The sequence below is a fragment of the Lactuca virosa genome, chromosome 6 (assembly GCF_052849685.1).
Source record: "Lactuca virosa cultivar CGN04683 chromosome 6, Lactuca_virosa_CGN04683_v6, whole genome shotgun sequence".
NCBI classification, from domain to species: domain Eukaryota; kingdom Viridiplantae; phylum Streptophyta; class Magnoliopsida; order Asterales; family Asteraceae; genus Lactuca; species Lactuca virosa.
Genome location: NC_136431.1, coordinates 12,710,626 through 12,724,539, shown reverse-complemented (window position 1 = coordinate 12,724,539; position 13,914 = coordinate 12,710,626). Strand labels below are relative to the sequence as shown.

The following is a 13,914-nucleotide window of genomic DNA, read 5'->3' as shown; positions in this document are numbered from 1 at the left end:
ACTTGACAAAAACGTAACTTTAAAATATAATAAGGGACCAAAATCATAACTTATAATTTGTATATAAACATGATTTTCAAATGCTTACGGTTCTTATAAGAACCTTATATAGAACGGTGACCATATACCATATTAAGTGGATCACAAAAATATTAAAATAAAGTTGTAATCTTAAAACACATAAAATACCATAAATATCGTCTATATAAATTATGAATAGAGATTAAGAATGTAAATTAATACTATGAAAATTTATTAGGTTTAAATAAAAAGTAATGTTAATAAATACGAAAACTATAAAAAAATATAAGGGATTAAAAAGAAACTTTAAAATATAATAAAAGTTTAAAATCACAACTTATAAAATACCGATAATTTAACTTTAAAATTATGAAGAGTGAAAATGAAAAATATTATATCAAAATTTTTTTGAAAGGATAAAGTATAAATATGAGAATATGCTTTCCAAAAAATACTCTTATTTTATATTGTGTATTGTGTAACTTGATTTGGTTTTAACCATTTTGGCTTTAGAAATAATAAAGGAAAATCAAGAGTGCCTTTGAGGGGACACCGTTATTCCAAATTAATACATAGATAATGTTCTTCTTAGAAGGATTTATTATACCAATGGTAGAGATGACATGAACTATATTTTATAATTATTTATAACTATAAGTTGACTTCTCTGTATGGGAGGTATTGGTAATTTTTAATTGTCTTCGGTAACTCATAAGTTCAATATTTGATTTGCCAAAAGGTGTATTCTATAAATTTTCTATTGAAAATGACCATTTTTCTAATTTTTAACACATGGGCTATTTGCTATAAAAAAATTCGGCATAGGAACCTTTTTCAGTGATATTTTGTAATTTATTTTCTATAAAGGGATCAAACCTGCGAACATATGAAATTCTTGTGATAAAAGTGTCAAACTCAAAAAGTATACTATTTAAACACGTAATATATATATATATATATATATATATATATATATATATATATATATATATATATATAAACTGCATATGAACGTTTTCTGTTCATATGGAAAACTTTTGTAATTTATTTTCTAATAGGACCAAATCTACCAACATGTTAACATGTTATGGTCAAAGTTTAAAACACCAAAGTCTACTATTCATAGGACAATTATATTAATTATATATAATAATATGTTATTGAGTATATAATTATTGATATATTAAAATATAATAATATTTTTTTCTCTTTTACACTATGTTTTCAAGTTTAAACTTAAGAGGAATGAAAGGGAAGAGAAGAAAATTAGAGTTCCCCTCCTTTCATTTCTTTCACAACCATCCTATTTTTTGTGGAATACATTTTAAGGGAAAAAACTTCATTTTCTTTCTATTTCATTCAATTTTCTTTTCTTCACATCTTTAAATGGAACTTGAGAACATAATTTATTGTTTTCATTTCGTTCATCTTTTAAAAAAGAGTCAAAAACACAAACTTTTTTTTAATATTTCCTTCATTATACCAAAGGGCTTCTAGCTCAGCGGTATCCGGTGTTGCCCTCCCTCCTTGAGGTTGGGGGTTCAAGTCCCGTCGTGGATATATGTGAATTTAAGGTGTAGTTTAGGAGTAGGTTAGATTTGTCGTTTAAAAAAAAAAAAAAAGGTGTTATGTACACTTCTTTTCATAAATGATTAACCCTAATTTGTGAAAATTGAATATAAACAAGAGGCGATAACTGCGATATTGCAACACCCACTTGTCATTGTCATGACAACACCATACCATCTCTAACAAGATTCCAATAACATCCAATTGTGTTTATGTTTCACACGAACAATATCGTTGATTCTTGGTCTTGGCTTCTTGGTTTTAGATCATTGTGATATTATATAGTTTGTTATTTGGTACTAACCAGTAATTTCTTATTATCTTCGGATATCATTTTGTTAGTTAATGATTATTGAAATCTTAGATTCTTAATATATATTTTTTTGTATTGTTGATAAATGTTTTCAAATCATTTTATTTTTTATATGGAAGAATCATCTCCAATTTTAAAATTCTTTAAATTATGTTGTTTGTGTATTCTAATTTTTTTTTTAGGATAAACAACTTTTTTGATCTTTTTTTTTTTTTTGAATTTTTTTTGTCGTAGATTGCTTAACTTTTTTAGGTTTTCTAAGTTCTTTTAATTTTTTTTACAATTTCATTTTTATAATTTTGTTTTTTTTTATGTTTTTATAATTTCATTTTTATTTTGTTTTTTAATGTTTTACGATTTTTTTAACAACTTCAATCCTTTTTGTTTTTACATGTTTTTTTTAAATCCATTTTTGTAATTTTATTTTTTATATGTTTTTACAACTTTGTTTTGAAGGATAATGACTTAAAAGGGTAATATATTTTTCGATTTGTACACATTTGGTCTGAGTTTTTTTTTTCGTCCACATTTACCTCTTCAACTTGTTAAACTGTATACATTCAGTCCTTATGACCGGCTACTACAGGTTACCCGGTAAAAATGACTTAATAGGGTAATATATTTCTCACTTTGTACACATTTAGTCCTTAATATTTTTGTACACATTTAGTCCTTTTTTTTTTGTAAAATAAGTCATTTTTTTGTACTCATTTAGTACTTATGAATGATTTTTTAGTTTTTTCTCACGAAATCTTACGTGGGACATTCATTAATGAGGTGTATGAGGCTTTTGATGCTTATATTCATCGCGATCTCCACTACTTGGTTGCTTAGGTCATGTGTTCTGAACGTCATAACTTCTTCATATGATCTCAGATTTTAACGATCTTTATATCCATGCGTTCATATTTTAGTCTACTACAACTTTCATTTAGATTACTCCCATTAAAAAATAATATATTTTACTTACGATTTTTATATCCATACGCGGTAGCGGATTTAGTATGGTCCCGGTGTTGCACCGACAACACCTGTTTTTTCTGTTCGCAGTGGAAAATTTTTCGCTTTTTTTTTTTTTCCGTTTATACCTATTTTCCATGTATCGGCAACACCTATTTCATCTCGGCAACACCTACTATGTATTACTGCGTCTTCCCCTGTCCATACGTTTTTTATGAATGCATGTATGTATGTTTTTTTTTATAAAATCGTTAGTAAAAATATATTACATTTTAACGGGAGTAATCTTAATGAAAGTTGTAGTAGACTCAAAAAATGAACACGTGGATAAAGATCCTTAAAATCTGATATCGTATGAAGAAGTTACGATGTTCAAAATACAAGACCTAAGCCAAACCACAAGACTTACGCAACCAAACAGTCGAGATCGCATTGGACATAAGCATCAACAACCCCAAGCACCTCATCAATGATTGTCTCACGTAAGATGTGGTGAAAAAAAACTTAAAGAAATCATTCATAAGTACTGAATGAGTACAAAAAAAGGACTTATTTTGAAACAAAAAAAATGTTAAGGAATAAATATGTACAAAAATATTAAGGACTAAATGTGTACAAAATGAAAAATATATTACCCTATCAAGTCATTTTTCCCGGCTAACCTGGAGTAACAGGTCATAATGACTGAATGTGTACAGTTTAACAAGTTTAAGGGGTAAATGTGGACGGAAGAAAAACTCAGTGACCAAATGTGTACAAATCGAATAATATGTTACCCTTTTAAGTCATTATCCCTTGTTTTGATGGTAAAAGAAGGTCTAGAAGTTAAAGTGATTTAATGTGACTAATGTTACAGGACAAAAAAAAATGTAACAACGAAGTATTAAGTATGATTGTATAAATAAAGTTGCAAAAATGTAAAAATGCAATTGTGAACAAAATGTAAAGACTACGTAAAATAATATGTGAAAGCTGAAAAAGTTAAAAGGACTAAATAAACCTACCATAAATCAATATTGTCAAAGATCATGATTTTATCAAAGATCGTTTTATGTTTTGCAAAATCGGATCGGGATCGGAAGATCCTACCAAAATGAACTTCTATTCAAATTTGCTCGTAAGATCTTATTGATGTCGATTAAGACGTCAATATGAAATCGACTTTATCTTTTTTTAAGATGAATCACATTTTTTGTTGTTGCAAACCATAAAATTAGGAAGAAAACATCTTAATTACAAAAAAAAAAAAATCATTACGATCTACATCTAAAGGCTTATGGTCACAAACGAGATAACATGATTGTAGCTTAATTCAAGATGAAGTGATGAAGTAATGATGATCGATGAGGATATTATAACTTGCAATGCTCGATTTTAAGTTGAATCGAAATTTTTGTGAGGTTCAATTATATAATAAAACTAAAGATGTGAGATCCGATCGTGTTAAGATCTTAAGATCTTAGTCGGGATCCTAAGATCACACTATAGTCTATAGATCTTGATATAGATAGATCCTAGTAAGATTGAAATCATTTTTTACTTCTAGAATCTTAAAATCGTAAGATTTTAAGATCAATATCAAGATTTTAACAACAATGTTATAAATTAAGAGATCTTAAAATGCCAAAAAGGAAAAAAAAATTGTGTATTCTAAAAAAAACTGATATGTCAATTCACAAAAATAAAATGCACACAAACTAAACAAGTTAATGAACTTTAAAACGCAAAAAGTAATAAAGTGGCTAATACAGTATTTTGACCCAATTTCATATTTAACCCTAATTTATATGGGAACTGAAATTAAAATTAAATTAAAAAATATATAATAATCAAAGAAATATATCATGGTGTCCTACTCAGCATTTCTTGTAGGTGCTCTTTGTTAATTACGATTGATAAAGTAAGAACAAAATCTTCCCCAATCATAATTAACATCTGATTAGCTTAGATTAATATAATTTGAAAGAATGTGGATTTTCGGAAGGAAAGGAGAATCAGGATTTTCATCTTCTTCAACAGCAGAGGAAGTTACCCACGGAGTTGATGGATCTCGTCTCACCGCCATTGTTACTGGTACAACCATTTTATTTTGGATAAATCGCATAAATCAATTTGTATGAATTTTCATTTTAGCAAATTTACGATATAAACCAGTTAATAGTTACATATAATGTTTCATATTTTCTTTCTTTTTCAAATTTACTTGTTGATAAATTGTTGATCTTGCATATCTTTATATGATTGCAAATATATTTGTTATATTCAAGAAAGATGGCTTTGAGAATCTTCATAGCTATATATATACGACCACAGTTAATTACTTGTAACTAAGGTGCTGTAATTTTAACTTTATTTATGTTGTTTGATTTATTAAAAGTCAAATTTGTAATTTTATTAGTGTTACATGTGCAAAATTTATGTACTTATGTTTTTATTATTTTTTATATATATCTACTTTTTATGTGTATCCAAGTTGTATAATTTTGTTGTTATACTTATAATTTAAAAAATATATATATATATAATAATAATAATAAATCATAGATACAAGTATAGAAATAGTGATATGTATCTAATTTTAGGAGCTACGAGTGGTATTGGGGCTGAGACTGCACGTGTCCTTGCTTTGCGTGGTGTACATGTAGTGATGGCAGTAAGAAACATAAAATCCGGTAAACAAGTTAGAGAAACTATACTTACAGAAACACCTATTGCTAAAGTCGATGTAATGGAGCTCGATCTCAGCTCTCAGGCATCTGTAAGGGATTTTGCAACCAGATATTGTTCTTCAGGCCTTCCACTATACATTCTAATGTAAGAAAACATATTGATGATTAAATTTATGTCAAAAGCTATATATGACATTTGGTGTATTTTGTTGTAAGCAACAATGCAGGAGTTTTGGCTCCACACTTCACACTTTCTGAGGAGAAAATCGAACTACATTTTGCAACAAATCATTTAGGTATGTTTGGTTGCATTCACTTTTGACTATTGAGTTAAGTTACTGATTTCTTAATCCATGCAAAGAAATCATTTTGCATGCAGAAGTAAAATTAAGAAAAGAACGTTCTTACAAGTTACAACTATATTGTCATTTTTTTTCCTTTTGGTTGGTGCTTGTTTTAAACCATAGAGAGCTTTGTTTAATCGACAAACATGATCGGGGTATCGTGCATCTACAAAGCCCGAAGGTTGCTCCATGAAAACTGTCTCACTCAGATTACCATGTAGAAACGCATTATTGACATCCAACTGATGTAATGGCCAGTTTTTATGAACTGCCAAGGAAAGAATAATGCGAACCGTTGAGGCTTTAACAACGGGACTGAACGTGTGAGCATAATCCAAACCCGGAACTTGAGTGAATCCTTGTGCTACTAAACGTGCTTTGTGCCGATCAATAGACCCATCAGAGCGATATTTGGTGCGGAAAATCCACTTGGACCCAACAACATTAGAGTTTGAGGGTCGAGGCACTAAATCCCAGGTATTGTTGATACGAAGAGCATCAAGTTCATTATTCATGGCATGAACCCACTTAGGATGTTTAGATGCTGTTTTAAAACCTTTGGGATCATGATGAACAAGAAGCGCCATGTGTAGCCTGCTAGGAGAAAAGGTAGCAATATCAGCAAATAAGCACTTTTTAACAATACCATTTTTACCTCGAGTAATCATTGGATGACTGGAGGCTGGTTGAGCAGGTGGTGTTGGCGGAGGCGGAGTTGGCAGAGGCGGAGTTGGCATGGGCTGTGCCAATGACGCATCATCAGATGAGGCATGAACTGCAGAATCCTCGTTTACAGGAGAAGACAAAGATGCGTGGGGATGATCATCAGGACATATAACACATGGAGATGATGGCAAAGATGGACTTGGGACAACAACAGGTGAAAGAACATTTGTGGACGAAGCAGGTGCTGCAATGGGAGCTTCTTCAAATGAGGAAAGAAGAAGAGTAGCAGGATCAATTGATTTAACTTGTCCAGTGAATGGAAATGTGGCTTCATCAAACTTTGCATGGCGTGTGGTGTAGATTTGAGAAGTTGCTACATCAAGACAACGATAACCTTTAAATTTTGTGTTGTACCCAATGAACACGCAAGGAGTGCTTTTTGGTGATAGTTTATTTGCTGCATAATTCTGTAAATAAGGAAACACCCGGCAGCCAAAAGTCCGAAAAACAGAAAAATTTGGTGAGTTGTTGAACAACAGCTCAAACGGGGATTTGTTGTTTAAGAGAGTTGTGGGTAATCGATTGATGATGTATACAGCTGAAGTAAAAGCATCTACCCACAAAGAAGCCGGAGCATTTGCATTAAACAACATTGCTAACCCTGTTTCGGTAATATGTCGGTGTTTCCGCTCAGCACGGCCATTTTGCTGATGTGTGTAGGGACATGACACACGATGATGGCTGCCATTTTTAGTAAGTAAGGTAGTAACTTGATTATTTAAAAATTCTTTACCCCCGTCTGTTTGAAACACTTTGAGCTTGCGAGAAAATTGTGTTTGAACAAATCTAAGAAAAATTTTAAAAACCATCGCAAAATCAGATTTTCTCTTTAATGGGTAGAACCACGTGAAACGGGAGAAGTCATCAACAAAGACAACATAATAAACATATCCGTCAGTAGAAATTACGGGTGCAGGTCCCCATAAATCACAGTGTACCATATCTAAAACATGCAAAGACCGTTTTTCATTAATATCAAATGGAAGTTTATGACTCTTAGAGAGTTCACGAGAAGAACAGGTACTAGGCTTGGGTAAAATAGACGTAACGGACAAATGCCCAAGTTTATTTAACAAAGAAATAGTAGAAAACGACACATGTCCCAGTCGATTGTGCCAGATTTCATAGGATGCACGAAGCTTGGTGGAATTGAGTTGAGACAGCAAAGCTTTGTGAGCTTGTTCCAACACGTATAAGCCATCATCAACCCTGCCCTTGGCCAGCACCTCCTTGCTTTGACGCTTCTGAATTGTAAAGTTATTATCAGAAAATAAAACATCAACAGGTGAGTCAGCTGTGAGCTTGCTAATGGAAAGAAGATTCTTAGTAAGACGAGGAACAACAAGCACATCAGCTAAGTCAATGTTCTTTGTGATAGAAGCATTGCCAATGCGAGAAATATTTAAAATATTACCATTTCCAAACGCAACATGATCATTGTCTGTGTAAGGGATGGAAGTGGTGAGGTTGGAAGCAGAAGAGGTCATATGGGCAGATGCACCTGAGTCAACATACCAATCCGGAGAAGAATCAGTGCTGCGGCATTTGGAGTGAAAAGCATGTGCTAAATTCGCATCAATTGATGGGCCACGGCTTGCAAAAGTGGAGAGATCAGGGCATTGACTGGCATAATGGCCATCTTTCCTGCAAAGTTGACAGTGAGGGGGTCTGCGACCACGTCCCCTGCCACCTGAACGACCACTTCGTCCTCCTCGATTTGAATTTCCACGGTTAGATGAGCCTGAAAAACGGGATGGTTGAGCATTGAAGGCAATTGCTGGTGGGGACGAACCATGAATAGATTTCAGAAATAGTTCGTGTCCTTCGGCTTGAGAGAGAAGATCCCGAAACGTAGGTCTTGGCTTGACAGTTCGGTGAGCAGTAGAAAAGGTTTCAAAACTAGAGCCCAGGCCACATAGAAAATAGTGATATTTGTCATCATCATCAACTGGATGCCCTATTGCTGCAAGTTGATCACACAAGGACTTAAACTTACGACCAAATTCAGAAACAGAGAGAGAACCTTTTTGGAGTTGACGCAAAGAATCACGAAGATTCTGCATCCGTTCAACAGAGTCGTGGCTGTAGGCCGACTCTAGAGTTGTCCATATTTCACGAGAGGTTTTGGCGCCAAGAACTTCTGCCATCGCTTCTTCAGTGAGAGAAGATTGCAAGATAAGAGATGCACGTTGATCAACTTCAATCCATAGACTGTAAGCAGGATTGTCGGTGGATTTTTCTTCCACAGTTATGATTGCTGGAGGAATCACAGAAGTACCAGAGACATGATCAAAGAGGTTTTGGTATTTCAATAAGGAGGTGATCTGATTTTTCCATAATAGATAGTTTGATGATGACAATTTGATTGTCAACAGGTGAAGAATGGTGTTTAGGGAGAGAGATCCATCAGAAGAAGACGAAGCCATTGAGAAAGAATGATTAGGGCCGGCTATAGATTTAGAGAGGGGAAGAGATATGATCGATAGGCTGATACCATATAAAGAATTGATATCAAACTCAAATAATCGGAGTGATGTATATTTATGTAAATATATCTGAGTATAAAGTACAACAGACTTTCCTATGATAATGGATTACATGTATTTAAAATAATATACTCAATATCTACTGAATATCTAATGGGTAGATTTTTCGTTTATAGTTTTCATGAAAACATTAGATCAAAACGCTCAGTTATTGGGATTTTTTATCAGGTCATTTTCTTTTGACGAACCTATTGCTGGAGACGATGAAGATTACTTCATTTGAACAGAAAGTTGAAGGAAGAGTCGTCAACGTATCATCCACTGGTCATCATTTTGTGAACAAAGGAACTTTCTCTGATCAAATTAACGATGAATCGAGGTAAACAATGAAATAATGAAGCCTTTATCAGCGTCACAGACAAAACAGTCTTTTTGCAAATTTAGTTGACTTCAATCCTAAGTAGCGCACAGGGACCGATGCTTAATGTAGTTTTATATATGTGGCTTTGTATTCTGCAGTTATAGCCATATACACGCCTATGGACTATCGAAGTTGGCTAATATACTTCATGCAAATGAGTTAGCAAGGCTTTTGAAGGTGATTTCAGTTTCTTTTTGGGATCTGATCAATTTTCTTGATTAAAATTTATGCTGACAACATCATTAATTTTGATCAGGAGGAAGGGGTCAATATTACCGTGAATTCATTACATCCCGGATTCATTGTCACTGAAATTTTCCGTAATTTTGGTATTTTCAAGGGTACGTATGCAATCCAAGGTTGACTAAAAAGAGATTTTGTTAGTGATTTGTATCACTAATATTATTTAAGTGTAATGAGATTAATTTGTTAACTAATGCAATCTTGATAAATATTAAACTATTAAGGCTGGTACGGAGTGCACACTTGTTTGAGTTTATTCAAAATTTAAAGTATGCTATCATTTAGGGGTGAAACCCCCTGAACCAACAAGGTCTGGGGGTAATGCCCCTTTGTAGCGGGGTCCAAGGGGTGGCATCCCTTGATGGGGTCGAAGGGGCAGACCCCCTGACTGGGGTTGAGCTTACGATTTTGCCCCTGATGTTGACCTTAACGGTTGACCCCTGACATATAACCATTTTTAGTGGCAGTTTTCGTGACAATTTTGAAACTATCTTATGGCAGCTTTGCTGTCAGTTTTCAGAAAAGGGTATTATACCCGTTTTTGGTCATTAATATGGTTCAAAAGATATTATAACCACACACATTCTCTGTTCCAGAACATCACTAAATTTTTTCTAATTGAGATTTCGAGAACCATCCAAATACTTCAATTTGATAGTGCAATCACAACTTTCAGTGAATCCAAGCAATTTCGAAACCCCGATTTTCTAACAGATTTAAATGTTATTTAATGACATTTTCTTACCTCAGTTCTATGCAATGCGATTCTCAGACACTTTGTCAAGGATGTTTCACAGGTTTGTAGTTTAGTTTTGATTTTGTTGAAATAATATTTGCATTTACTAAACAAAATGAATTTCTATTAATCAATTTGGTTTTCAGGGAGCGGCAACCACATGCTATCTGGCGTTGAATCCAAAGGTGAAAGGTGTCACTGGTGAGTACTTTTCTGACAGTAATTTGGTGAAACCATCATCGAATGCTATGGATCCAATGTTAGGCAAGGAATTGTGGGAGTTTAGTTTGAGCTTAACTACCACCAAGTGATTACGCTTGAGCTTTAGGTGCAAGTATATGGAGATATATATAACAAATTTGTATGACATAAATGAATCACTTATAATACTATTATATAAAATTATATAATAATTAGTTCTATAATCAAAAGTTTATAATGTTACTGTGCATGATATTCAAAATCCTCTTCTTTTTGTTTCCATTAAAACCCAAATTTATCAACTTATTTCCACACATAGATCCTTTGTTTTTTCCCAAAAGGTTTTTTCTAGAGACTATTTCATCTTTACTCGTCATACAACCACACATGAAAACTTTTGATCTTACTTCCATATATCACCTTCTTTTTTCATGGTTTGTGTATCCTAAAAAACGACGATCCTTTTTTTTAGATGAAAAAAATAAAAGGGGAATGATTTTTCAGTATGGATAACCCATGACTACCATATACTATAATCATGTATGAGATATTCTGCATGAGTAAGAGTATGCACATAACCATAATATACTATAGTGATACCACTATTCTATTGTCAGTTTGATCCCATTAGGGTCGCTGATAGCTTATTTTATTTCCTTATTTTTATTAGTTTATTTTAGATTTTTAGCTCTTTTTATTAGTATTGCATTGTATATTCTTTATTTTCTTTATCATGGATCGTATCGGGGACTTTTTATTTTGCATGAGGAATTACATGTGTTAGTGTCCGATATGAATATTTTCCTGTAAAGAACAACATCTTATAATGGTTATGAGGAATGAGCACCATGAACTACAAAACATGCCACAATGGGAATGGGTTGAGGCGGACCAAGTCTTTATAAGCTCATACTGTTGGATTAGGTGTCTAAGCCCATAACTATATATGGTATGTACTTGACCCGGTTGTAGCATGGTCCTTTTGGGTTGCCTTCACCAAAGCAACTTGACTGGATGAATAGTAGAGAAAGAGGTTATTATGGTTTATTAATATATTATATGAATAATATATTAAAGAAGAAATCATATTTGTTTAATTAATATTGGTCAAGAACTAATTAGGAATTAATTTTGTGATCAAAAGATATTAATTAAAGCTAAGGGACTAATATTGTAATTATTGGATAGTTGCAAAGTAGGGTAAGGAAACCCTAGAGATAGGGGTGGGCGAATTATTGGGGATAAGGCCTTAGAATTTGTCCAAGGTAGGGATTCCAGAACATTCTTATGGGCTGCTTAGAGCCTAAGCAACCGGATAAGTGTTTGACTGAAACCCTAACTCCTCACCTATATAAAGGGACCCTTGGCCACCTAAAATCGGCTACACATAACCCTAAGAGTTATAGGAGCCGATTTTTAGCCTTCCCCTCTCTCTCTTGCCTACTCCAATTGTTTTGGTGTTTGTGATCTATTAGAGGCACAACATTTGAGGTGCTAAGGTTCTCAAAGGCTCAAGTTCTTCAAGCAACATTCGAGGTAACTTTCTAACTAGTTTATTATATATGATTTCGATTTATATGATATGCTAGATTAGGGTTTTGCAAGTATTGGACAATTATGCATGTACAATTAGAAAAACCAGATCCAAGCATTAGGGTTTGCATGTACACCATAGGATTGTTGTAATGCTCAAAACCCTTCACATACATAGGCAAGAGATGTGGTGTTTGCATCGTCAAATACATAATCCTAGTTTTTCCCTATTTAAAGGATGTGATATGTGTTTGACCTAAGGGCCATCGTGGATGATTTCTAGTTATCAAATTGGGTTCTTGTATTCCTAAGGATGTTAAGTAAAGTGTAGCTTTTATCGCTCCTTACTCGCGGAGCAGCATACTGGAAAAATATGAACCTTTATCTATCTTATCATACGCAATAGCTCAATTAAAAGGGAATTTCATTCTCTCATTCATCATGGTGCAGCTTACACGTTGATGAGTACAATGTAATTCAAGTCACAACCAGTTTCTTGAACTATATTACGAAGCCTTGATCGTCAATTCTAGCAGACTGTCATGACATTGTGATTGTATATGTATGTGTGTGTGAATCTAATGACGAGAGTAAGTATGGTCCTACTTTTTTATGGAATTTAAACCTACATCATTAAGAGTGTACTGCACATAAGTGTTGCATTGTGCTTCTAGTGGTTTTTCTTATACGCTTATATAGTTTAATGGTTGGTAACAATTTCATTTTGTATTATATTTATGATGCATGTTATTAGCGTAATAACTTAATTGAAACCCTAAAGTGGTATCATAGATCCACCTTTTGGGACCATATTTTTGTATGAGTTGACATAAGTGGCAGAGAACATGTAAGTTAATGGTTTCCAAAGTATGTGAGGTCATTAGAATATAATGTCTTGCATAAGTGGAAGATTATAAGAGTTTGAATATAACCATAACACATCAATGTTCCTACTAGATTTTTAATTTAATCCAATAAGAGTCACGCATAAAAAATATGGTGTATAGTATGATCATCATCTTGTGACGAGGGAGTCTAATAGGTAAAAATCGTATATAAACATTTTGTTGGGTCAAAGTCGACGATACGAATGGAATTGTATAACTGGCATGTGGATTATGGAGTTATTATTAATAGGGTTGTAAACGAACTGAACGTTCGGCGAACAGTTCATGAACCGTTCGGCGGGAAGTTCGTTTATGTTTGTTTATTTAATAAACGAACGCACATGAACAAGATATCTGTTTCGTTTAGTTAAACGAACGAATACGAACAATGCTCTCGTTCGTTCATTTACGTTCGTGAACGTTCGTTTACGTTTGTTCATTTACGTTCGTTTGTTTGGGTTCGTTCGTTTATTTTTGTTTACGTTCGTTTGTTTATTGAAGGATTGGCTAGAAGGGAAATGGTTTTTGTCTTTTTGAAGTATTATTTAGTTATTTTTGTATGGAATGACAAACAACTAAGTGAAACTTTATTGTAGTGTTATGTTTTTGTCGAACAACTAAGTAGAACGTTATTATTGTATGGAAATGTTGAACACATGTTTGTTTTTGTTTAAGTTCATGGTTGTTTATTTATGCTCGTTTAAGTTTGTTTGTGTTTGTTAAATGTTCGTTTAAGTTCGTTTGACTTTGTGTTCGTTTATGTTTGTTTGTGTTTGTTTATGTTCGTTTGTGTTCATTTATGTTT

General features: G+C 33.1%; 1 protein-coding gene across 1 annotated transcript; it reads left to right on the top strand.

Annotated features, from left to right (window-relative positions):
* The first annotated feature begins 4,830 nt into the window (after positions 1 to 4,830).
* Positions 4,831 to 10,799, top strand: LOC145119695 (short-chain dehydrogenase TIC 32, chloroplastic-like). The gene is made up of 8 exons (XM_079055403.1): positions 4,831 to 4,936; positions 5,446 to 5,677; positions 5,749 to 5,828; positions 9,317 to 9,467; positions 9,608 to 9,686; positions 9,766 to 9,850; positions 10,503 to 10,549; positions 10,635 to 10,799. Exons 1-8 carry the CDS (start codon positions 4,831 to 4,833, stop codon positions 10,797 to 10,799), a joined length of 945 nt encoding a protein of 314 aa, XP_078911529.1.
* Positions 10,800 to 13,914: the final 3,115 nt, after the last annotated feature.